At 28.5% G+C, this 11,369-nt stretch overlaps 2 protein-coding genes across 2 annotated transcripts; one reads left to right on the forward strand and one right to left on the reverse strand.

Annotated features, from left to right (window-relative positions):
* Positions 1 to 76: 76 nt before the first annotated feature.
* On the forward strand, positions 77 to 3,302 carry LOC130441830 (eukaryotic translation initiation factor 2 subunit 2). Its single transcript, XM_056775632.1, has 5 exons — positions 77 to 252; positions 460 to 886; positions 1,274 to 1,613; positions 1,668 to 1,806; positions 3,072 to 3,302. Exons 1-5 carry the CDS (start codon positions 235 to 237, stop codon positions 3,114 to 3,116), a joined length of 969 nt encoding a protein of 322 aa, XP_056631610.1. The 5' UTR covers positions 77 to 234; the 3' UTR covers positions 3,117 to 3,302.
* A 100-nt stretch (positions 3,303 to 3,402) lies between these two features.
* LOC130441828 (uncharacterized aarF domain-containing protein kinase 5) lies at positions 3,403 to 11,327 on the reverse strand. The gene is made up of 8 exons (XM_056775631.1): positions 10,772 to 11,327; positions 10,333 to 10,693; positions 9,991 to 10,281; positions 8,876 to 9,041; positions 8,182 to 8,349; positions 7,940 to 8,117; positions 5,019 to 5,183; positions 3,403 to 3,591 (listed from the first exon to the last, which is right to left on the reverse strand). Exons 1-8 carry the CDS (start codon positions 10,942 to 10,944, stop codon positions 3,489 to 3,491), a joined length of 1,605 nt encoding a protein of 534 aa, XP_056631609.1. The 5' UTR covers positions 10,945 to 11,327; the 3' UTR covers positions 3,403 to 3,488.
* Between the last annotated feature and the right edge of the window lie 42 nt (positions 11,328 to 11,369).

Genomic DNA, 11,369 nt, shown 5'->3' on the forward strand with positions numbered 1-11,369 from the left:
TATATTCAATATTATGTATTGAAAAAAAAAATTGATTTATAATGTTTAAGCGGAACGCAGCTGCTTAGTTTTAAATGACATTCACCGGTTTGACATTGACATGTCTTTACCCATGTGGATTTTTGACAATTTGGCTGATGCAATAAGTTATATTTCTATTTAGTGCATATTTATAAAATTTTACGCTATATATTAGTGTAAAACAGATATTTGTGTTTATTAGCGTCTATTACAATGTCTGAAGATGATGCAGTAAGTTTTAAAATAAATAATCCATTAATGATTCTATTATAGGCATATGCTGATAAATTAATACCAATATTTAAATAAAATGTATAAATATAAACTGTACATTTATAATTTTGAAAAATTTATCATTTTTTTTTATTAGAATTCAACTAAATTATCATTTTATTTGGTAATTTAATTGAATCTCCAGAATGTATTTCTCTTATTTAGATTTTCGATCCATCACTCAAGAAGAAAAAGAAAAAGAAGAAGACTTTCGATATCGACGCTGCTTTAGCAGAAGGTAATAACGAAAATGAACAAGTAAATAACGAAAGTCCCGAAACTGAAGTTCGCGAATCAAAAAATGATGAAGATCAAGATGACGGTAACGTCGATATCGATTTAGATTTTACGAAACAAAAGAAGAAGAAAAAGAAAAAACAACCTTTCGTTACTGAAGATGGTGATGCTGCGAACGAAAATAAAAACGAAACCACTCAGGATGGTGCTGGGGATAACGATGGAGGTATTGATGATTCATTCGATTTGGATATGGATTTCAGTAGAACCAAGAAGAAGAAGAAAACGAAAAGACCGAAGAATTTGGACGATTTGATCGCAGAAACAGAGGAAAAGGATGAAGATCTCGAAAATGGTAAATACATAATTTGTTAATTTTTTTTAACACTTTTACTGACGACTGAAAATAATTTTGTTTCCACAACATTTTTTTACGTTAATCAATTGAAAGATAAATTTTTTTTAAAAATCCTACATTTTCTATATGTTTTGGTGATACCTTTGTATTTAAATTAGTATTTTTAATGATATAATGTGATTTATTGCAAATTGTCTTGGCAGTCAATGTGTTGAAGTGAAATATTTATTTGTAAACATATATTGTTATAATTATTTGTTGTTAACATGCTGCCAATTGGTTGAGTGTGTGGTGGAACCAGGTAAATATTTTTGTTAAATTTTTATGCGACGACGTGGGTGATTTTTGTTTATAATTGATTTTTTTTTGTTTTTCTTTTAACAGTAGACGATAATTCTACTCAATGGGGTAATTCCGATAGGGATTATACTTACGACGAATTATTAAATCGCGCTTTCGAAATAATGAGGGATAAAAATCCCGATATGGCAGCAGGTAAGAAACAAAAATTCGTCATGAGACCACCGCAAGTCGTCAAAATCGGCGCTAAAAAAACGTCGTTTGCTAATTTTACGGAAATCTGCAAGATGTTGCATCGTCAACCGAAGCATCTCTTGGATTTCTTGTTGGCTGAATTGGGTACCAGCGGGTCCGTGGACGGTAATAGCCAATTGATTATTAAAGGAAGGTTCCAGCAGAAACAGATTGAGAATGTGCTTAGGAGGTATTAAAAATCGTGGTGGTATTTGAATCGGTTGTTTATTTATTTATTTTTCAGGTATATTAAAGAATATGTCACCTGTCATACTTGTAGATCTCCAGATACTATTCTACAAAAAGATACGAGATTGTTCTTTTTACAGTGTGAAACTTGTGGTTCAAGGTGCTCTGTAGCTAGTATTAAATCAGGTTTCCAGGTTCGTATATTTTTTTATTTTTCATTTTAGTAGTTTTTATTTAAGGTTTTTTGTTGATATTTTGGCAAATTTTGATGAATTTCGTTGTTTTTATGGATTTTAAAGTTGATTAATTGTGAAATTGATTTGAAAAATGTCAGGAAAAGACATTATTTAGTGAAAATTGTATTATCATTACATAACTCAGAGATTTGTGTATTTTTCATTTGGGTTTGGTAAAATTCTGGGTAAAAATTGTCTTTTCATTCAAATTCGTGGGATTTCGAATAAAAAATTTGGAAAAAAATGACAGGAAATTTTTACAATTTCAATTGTATTTTTTAAATACAAATCATTATATTATATATTATCCAAGTCTTGAATGGTTTGGGTCGCCTTTTTGTAATTTGTGGGTTTTTAAAGTCAATGTTGATAATAAATAATTGTAAATAATGAAATTTTCACTACTTTTTTGGTGGTTTTTCCCACACCTGATGAAGTTTTTCCTAAAAAATTGTCTTCTTATTAACTAATCTATGTTTTTGAGTCTCATCTTGGAATCCCGGGGTTTTTGAAGTTTATTTCAATGGTAAATTTGGTAGAAACTGCCATTTTATGGCATTAAATTTCCACTAATTTCATGGTATTTTTATGATATTCTTCAACGGTTGATTAAATTTCCATTATATTGATGATATTTATGATTTTCATTGTATTTTTCTACATTTGATAAAGTAGTTTGGTCAATTTCACAGCCCAAACATTGAAAATTCCATCGAAATCATTCCGTTTTATTGCCTCGAATCAAAATTTGGTCATAAATGTCCAATTTAGAGTCTTGTACATCTTGTAGATTGATAAATTGTGCCTTTTTCATGGAAAACATTCAAATTAGAAGTAGTTTGGTCAATTTCACAGCCCGAACATTGAAAATTCCATTGAAATCATTTTGTTTGATTGCCAGGGATAAAAATTTGGCCATAAATGTCCAATTTAGATCTTCTACATCTTTTAAATTGATGAATTGTGCCTTTTTCATGGAAAACTTTGGAAGTAGTTGGGTCAATTTTATAAAGTGAAGATCAAAAATTCCATTGAACTCATTCCGTTTGACTTTTTATACCAAATTTTGATGATAAATCTCAATTTCATTACCATTCAAATCACATATTTCGATAAATAAGATCAATTATTACTAATTTCCAATAATTTCATCCATTATTTTTGTTTTTTCTCAAATATTTAATATTGATATTGTATTATCCTGATAAATTCTTATTTTTTAGGCCGTCACATCGAAACGTGCCGCCATTCGAGCCAAAACAGCATAATCAATGTAGATATTTTAATTATTACAGTGTAACACAATTTATTTCTTTTTTTTTTTTTTTTTTAAAGTGTAAAACGGCACTTTGGATAAATAAATAAAACAATAAAAGTGCTGCGGGATACTACAACTAGCAAAAATGTTAAATAAATTTAACAATATTTAAATATATCCAACAATTTTAAGTATATAACATTTTTTTATTGACCGATAATTAAATTTTAATGAATTTTCTTATCTTTTTTTATCGTTGAAAAAATTTTTTATGTAAAAATTGAATTAAAAAAAACAGTTTCATTGAATTGGGGTGTTTTTCTGTGGATAAATGAAACGATAAAATTTTTATTAAACGATTTAATAACAAAATTTTATGTTTTTACAGTATGAATTTTTGAAATAATTCGATATTAGGGGTAAATCCTAATAAATACATAATTTTTAATGTTTTCTTCTTGAACCATCTTCCGATTCTTTGGAATCTTGAAGAAATGAACGTTTTAGTAACAAAATTTTGTTAAATATTTGACAATTTACAATGAATTGTTGGTTATTTGGACGATTTAGTTCAGGATCTAATGAATTTTTGAAAAGTTTTAATTTTGGGAGTACCCCGTATATAAATTTGAAAAATAACTGTGAAATTCGTAGTTCGAACATTAATTGATAAATTTTAATCGTTATTTTGGGAAAAAACTTGATTTTTTCAATTCGATATAAAGTGAATTTGTAGAAAAGTGTTGATCAACAGAACACCCTGTATGTAAAATCAAAATCGAGTGACATTTTCGTGAGTTTTTCACTAATTGAAGGTGTAGATGAGAAATTGTAAAAAAATCCATTTTTTGGGGAAATTTCAATAATTTTACTTCGAAATGGAGCAAAGTTGTAAAAATACCCAAATTTAGAGAGTACCCTGTATATGAATTCAAAGAGAAGTGTCATTTTAGTAACTTGTCCACTAATTAATGAAGTTGAAGAGAAAGTTCGAGAAAAAACTCAATTTTTTTGGAAAATTTCAATAATTTTGGTTCAAAATGAAGCGAAGTTGTAAAAATAGCCAAATTTAGAGAGTACCCTGTATATGAATTCAAAAAAAAGTGTCATTTTAATAACTTGTCCACTAATTAATGAAGTTGAAGAGAAAGTTCGAGAAAAAACTCAATTTTTTTGGAAAATTTCAATAATTTTGTTTCAAAATGAAGCGAAGTTGTAAAAATAGCCAAATTTAGAGAGTACCCTGTATATGAATTCAAAAAGAAGTGACATTTTAGTAACTTGTCAACTAATTAAGGGAGATGAAGAGAAATTTTGAGAAAAAATTCCATATTTTTCAAAACAATTCAGAGAATTTTGATGATTTCAATTCAAAACAAAGCAAAGTTATGAAAAATCACACAAAAATCTTGATTGAAATTGAAAAATTTATGAGAAGGTACCTGTATTTAAATTTGAAAATGAGTGTCATATTCGTAACTTATCCATCAATTGATATTTTGAGAAAAAACTTTTTTTGAAGATTTTGTTAACTTTCGTTCATAATATACAGGGAAGTCGTAAAAAACATACTTTAAAGAATACCCTGTATATAAATTCAAAATTAAATGTCACATTAAACATTTTTCCACTAATTGAAGAAGTTTATAAGAAAAAAAATACATTTTTCAAAAAATTTCAGTAGATTTAATTCCAAATCGAAAAATTTGCAAAAAATATTCCTGAACCTAGAAAATTAAACACTCTGTATATAAAATCATAAATTATTGTGATATTCATATTTTTTTCACTAATTATTGGAATTAAATGGAAAATTAAACGAGTTTCGAATGAAAGTACAGAGACGGCTTTTGTTACATTTGAACTACTAATATAATTGAATAAATATTTTTTAATAATAAAAAAAACTTACTGTAAAACAATTTCGAAGTAAATATAGCCAGGTAAGTGAACAAATTTCTTTCCTATGGTATTATCATCGCCGTATAACGATTTCGTTGCCGTTCTAGCTAAAGTTGTATATCTATCTATGGGATTTCCATGGTGATGTGCTATCGCACGTATCGTGTTCAAATTTCTATAAAAAAAATTCATACCAACCTCGTGGAATGTCTAATTTCGTATTAAATCCAATATTTATAAATATAAATGAAAAATTTGAGTTGTTATATTTATTTTTAAATAATCACATTTACATTTAAATAAACACTAAAATTAAATTCAATATCAAATCATGAATATTTTTTAATAAAAAACCGTTATTTGTTGAAAATAATATAATTTCTTAACAAATTTCCGTCTACGTTCAATAAAAGTGGCAACAACGCATTTAACTAGAATATTTGTTCCAACCTGCTAGTCCGGACCTTTCTTAGAACTATTATTTAGCGTTTAACCAATATTTTCTGCGCAATCTCCGGCTATGCTCAGTTCTTGTAACAGTACGTGCTGTCAACCAAGTATCGAAAAGAACGTCCCGGAAACGGTTGGAAAACAAAACAGAATCGTACGTATAACGGTTTTTTGATAGGTTGGAACGAGCCTATATACTAACAACGACAATATGAAGATTTGAATAGAGGTGGGCGATAAGACGTTACAACTAGATGAAATATTTTCGAAAGTATAATCAATTTAGCCCGTGTTGACGGCCTCGTTCTATATAAATTAAATAAATTACAAAATGTGATTTATAAACACACACGCTCGCGTTTCTTTGAAAACATATCCGGTCATATAATCATGCATTCGTAGTAAGGAGAACCAAATTTTATCGATGTAATTTCATTTTTAATTTTATCAAAGCATAGAGGTACAAAATTCCATGCAAATGAAATGTCAAAACACGAAAAATATTTTGTCGTTATGTGAAATGACATTTCGGATTGGTTCAAAATAGAGCCAGTCAATTAGATCCCCAGCAACAGATGAAAATCAAAAATATATTTTCCAACGAATGCATTCGAGCGTGCGCCAACGTAAAAATTTTAAATCTAATTTTATTGAATGGGAGTGTCTCAGAGAGCGGTCGCCATCTTGAAAATTTCCAGATGTTTTGTGAATTTAAATAATTATTGATGATACTGTATTTGTTCGAGTTTTTGTTATTTTGTTATAAATTAAAAATATCATTAAAGTACATATATCGTATTAATATTTTTTTTCAGTAATTATCATTCATTTAAAAATAATATATGGGTACAAAGTAACTTTGACTAAAGTAATGCGCACCTCTAGACCTTCAAATTCAATAAAAAGAATGAATATCACATCATTTTTTATAACAACAAAGCGATGTTGCCACACATTTATCCGTTTTACATTTCACACAATCGACTTTAAAGTTAAACTTGAAATATTTTAAAAGCCAAATAAATGATTTAATCATTTTATTAAATTATCAATCTTGAAATAACATTCCATCTCGCCGTATAACTGATAAGGCGAGGGTTGGAAGAGTGATTAGATAAATACTCTTATCGGTTGTTTACGAAAGGGAATGTTTTTGTCACAAAGAGGGTGGATAATAAGGTACCAGCTTAAACTGAAATAATCTGAGCATACATTCTAAAAACTGTAAGATATTTTATATAAAACTTCATATCATATTAGTTTTGTTCGTGGTAGATACTCCTGTACACGTTTTGTTATCAGATTCATGCGCAGTTTGACATTGTGCGGTTGTAGTGCAAATACAGAACGTTCGGAATTTGAAATTCTGCATTCATGTATCACAGATAACTAATTCCGAACCTGTTTTGAATACATCTGTATCCTCGGATCTTGACGCGTTCCTTCTAGTTGCCACTATTGTGATATTTACCATAAACTAACCTCTAATATGTAATTTTTTACATACTTGTAAACGTAAATAAAAACTCTGTATGAAGAGAGCATGTGAACTTAAATCGATCAGAAGATATTCGGAATGTGTTCAAATGAGCTACCGATAACATAGTCACTGTTATATTACCAAGATACGTAAACCCTAGAAATGAGTTTTTGTTTTGTGGGTAAATTATTCAAATTTCATTATGCTACAAGAATTATTAGAAAAAATGGTTGGAAATACTCATTTGAGATCAACTTTGAAAAGTGATTAAGCTTGGCAACATTGCTATGTAACAAATGAAGTCCAAGATGGCTATTATAACCTAAACAGTATAATATTTAATAATGAGTGGATGTCGTGGTATCAAAAGTGAATGAGAAAAAACTAGTTAGAAAAAGTTATTTAAATTTTTCTTTGTGGAATATAAATTGATAAAATGACTATTTTGAAGATGCATTTTTATTAAAAGTTTGTAAGTTTTCGTTAAAATTACATTTAAAAAACGCCGTGCTTTAAACCACAAGTAAATAAGTAAGAACCTAACCTAACCAAATAGTTGAAAAAAGTGATGTGAACTTTTCTTTTTAAATTATATAGTGCTAAAATGATAAAATAACTATTTTCTTGATAAGTTTTTTATAAAATCTGGCAATTTTCATACGATTTTAACCTTCAAAAATGTTTTAAACAAGTAAAAAAAGTGATGTGAAGTTTTGTTAATAAAATATAAAGTGATAAAGTGACTATTTCAATGATAAATTTTTCATGAAAATTTTGTACTTTTCTTACCTTTAGGTTTCTTTCTGATACAAAAAAAACAACGTTGCCAAATTATGTTATAATTAGTTACTTAGTGCGAAATAAATAAACGGTCAAGAAAAACTATTTTGAATACAAAAAAATGGAAATTAGAACGAGAAATATAATGAGGAAAAAGGTAATTAAAACAATTTTTCACCTTAAATTAAATAATATATGTTTGATTTAGTTAGTTAACTTACCTTAATACCAATAAAAGTGACCTTGGCATTTCTCTTAGACACACCATGATGTTATCGAACCTATTTTTAGCAAATTCTGTCATTTGTCTTAAATCTTCCTCAGACAAGCGGACTTTCAATCGAAACCCTCGCGATCTCAACGGAGATTGTGTTAAAATTTCGGCAAACAATTCGAAATCTGAAAGTTTTCGAAAAAAAAAACTAACGAATTTCGAATAAATTTCCGGATGTTTTTTTTATACCTTCGACTCCCAACATTTTCGAGAATTTCTCAACATTAACGTGGTCACTGAACACGATAGCCCTCCATAAATTACTAAGAGCAAAACAGTCTTCTTTTGAAACCTCTTGGTACAAACCGTGATCTAACAATACCAATTCCGTTTTACCTTTAACTTTCCTCACTAATACTAAAAAGGAACTTTCTGTTTAGAATCGTCCATTTAGCGTTTTCGGTATCGTAAAATCCATTTATCGATGTACTAGATGTCAAAAATTAGTACTACCTTACATATAATTGGATTTTTCGATTCCTGATTCGATTTTTTGAGTTTAAATCGAACGATTTTAACTGAAATCTCGAAGAAAAAGATTTTTTTATAGAAAACAGAAATAAATTAATCCAATTATAGATAAAACTGGAAGTTTGGTAAATTGATAAATGGATTCTGCGACCTCGAAAACGTTAAATGAATGTGTATTATTTTGGTTTATTATGCATCTAAACGAGCAGTTAGTACCAATTCATTCGAGATGTATGACACGACAAAATAATTGACAGGTGATTTGTTACGTATTTATTCACGATAAAATCGAAAAAAAAAATTGAAATTATAGATAATTTTGAAATTTAAGTTGAAAATTACTTCGGTATTTATGATTCACCCTATATATAATTAGGTATGCCTGAAATGTTAAAATTAGTTTTGTTCTTACCGTTTCCGGGATGGGGATCGCCGTGAACGAACCCGGTTTGGAATATCTGATGACCGAAAGCTTCAAATAATTTTTTATTTATGTCTGATAGTGAAAAATTTTGTTTTTTCAAATTTTCCATATCGCTAATTCCATAACCGTCGATGAATTCGGTAACTAAAACCCTCTAAAAGCGAAATCACGTTTGCAACGTAATATTTTTGTCGAAAAATTAATCAGAAATTGTATACCGGGGTCGGTGTGAATGTATTTTCATACTATCGGGGATTTTTGGCTATAGAAAATTGAAAAATTATCAGATTTTGATGATTTTTTTTAATCTTTGTTTTTAAAGAAGATTTCTGAAAAAAGTCAGAGAATTATCTTTTTAGAAGATTTAGAATATTGAACACGCTTTTTTTCATATAATCGTTCTTAATTTATTCTCCAAAGTTTATAACAATGTTTATATTTATTTATTTTTTGTTAAAATACACAAAAAAACGAGTATTTTATGAAAAAATAGTATGAAAAAGTTTATTTATTAATTTTTTATGAATTAAAATATACGAAAAGTCAATTTTTACAGGAAGTATTATGTCGAGTTGAAAAAACATGAAAAATCAATATTTTTTTATAAAATTTTCTTGATTTGTTTGTTTTGAAAAAAATATAAAAACTATGTTTGATGAAACATTGAAACCTCTGAAACTAATAACATTTCAATTTTTTTAAATTTAAATTGAAGTTTTTTTTTTCGTAAATCCGCCTGAAAATGAAAGCTTGAAAAAAATTCCATAGAAATCGATTTTCCATGATCAAAAACTCGCAACGGTATAAGATAATTAAGTGATTATTACGAGGTGTGTCCATTAAATAACGAAATGTTGGTAATTATATGAAATTTCAAAACCTTTTTTCTTCTTCTATTTTTCCCTTTATTTTTACTGCAAAACAAAAAAAAACTATACAGACGAAGGCCACGGCTACACTGGTTTGTCTACAGACACAGTAAACATCGCATTCAAAAGAATAGGCTCTAAACTAAACAGTTAATCTCGTTAGTTAATTGCTACACCTCGTACATAAAAAAAACACCACAAAAACAGAAATTTCCCAACGAATCATTACTTTACCGAACTGGTATAATCCCAAAACACTTTAGGGACATGTATATACGAGAGATGTCGTAAATCTCGCGCGCATCTTTCGGCATTCAATCCTTCATTAATAAAATCGAGTTCTTGTTTCAAAGTTTCCTCCATATCGTCAATTACCCATGAAAAATCGAAAGAAGGATGAAGAAAACCGGCGATCTTCAACAACATTCTAATAGTGTTAATGTCGTTTTTGAAACGTTGTTGAAGATCGATGTATTGGACTTTGACTGCCACTGGGGCGCCTTCATTCGTGACAGCTTTATATACCTTCAAATATATTTATAAAAAAAATTGTTATAATCTCGATTTCGGACTCACTTGTGCGATACTGGCTGCGGCTATCGGTTCCCTATCGAATTTTTGAAACATTCGTTCGGGTTCTCTTCCGAAATCTTTCAAAAAAATTTCGCGTAATTCTCCTTCGTCCCTCGTCAAACATTTATCCTGTAAGCACTTTAAGGTATCGATATATTCCTTAGGAAGGATGTGACTCATTGAAACTAACCCTTGGCCTAATTTTATGTAAGATCCGCCGTTTGTTAAACAACCTCGTAGAATATTTTCGGCGGATTTTTTATGAATACGACTCATCATCGGTTTGTAATTAGGAGATGATTCATTTAAACCTATCGTGTATATATAATAATCTAAAGATATCGATAATCCTATTTTTAATGACCTACAAGTGATTTTGTAGAAAGGAAATATTTTTAAATCCCATTGTATACTATTAGATTTAAATTGAAAGAAAATTTACCTTAAAAACCGTATTAATCCATTTGCTTGATTCACTATAGCACTTCCATCATTATAATTAGATATAACTGGCACTGAAGTGATTGCTAAACCAATACTTGTATATTTAAACAATTTTCTAGTGTTTTTTTGTAAAAATCCTTTGTATATATAACGTTTCAATGATCTTGACATTTTGTTATATCATCATCTATAATAAAATAATGAAACGACTTCCAAATAAACAATTATAACCTCAAAAAGTTTTTATAAAATTCATATTCTACAATAATTTAAAGTCTTCAAGATAGATGGCGTTAAGAACGTAAAACTGTAGATTTAACCAAAGTGAACGATTTCATACGTTGCGTGTTCAATACAAAGATGGCGCCTCAATTTAAATTTAATATTTTCTAACATTAATTCTTATATGGGTTACTCTGAATTATTAAGCGGCTATGTATATGTAAATATATATTTTGAAACATCACAAATTTTATTATTAGTTTAGACACTATTCGTGATAATTTATATCACCAAACAAAACGATGTACATAAAACACTTGCGTTAGGAAAACAAGCGCAAGTGCCGTATCAAACGAAAATAGAGCTATACGTTC

This window comes from Diorhabda sublineata, chromosome 3 (genome assembly GCF_026230105.1).
Source record: "Diorhabda sublineata isolate icDioSubl1.1 chromosome 3, icDioSubl1.1, whole genome shotgun sequence".
Classification (NCBI taxonomy): domain Eukaryota; kingdom Metazoa; phylum Arthropoda; class Insecta; order Coleoptera; family Chrysomelidae; genus Diorhabda; species Diorhabda sublineata.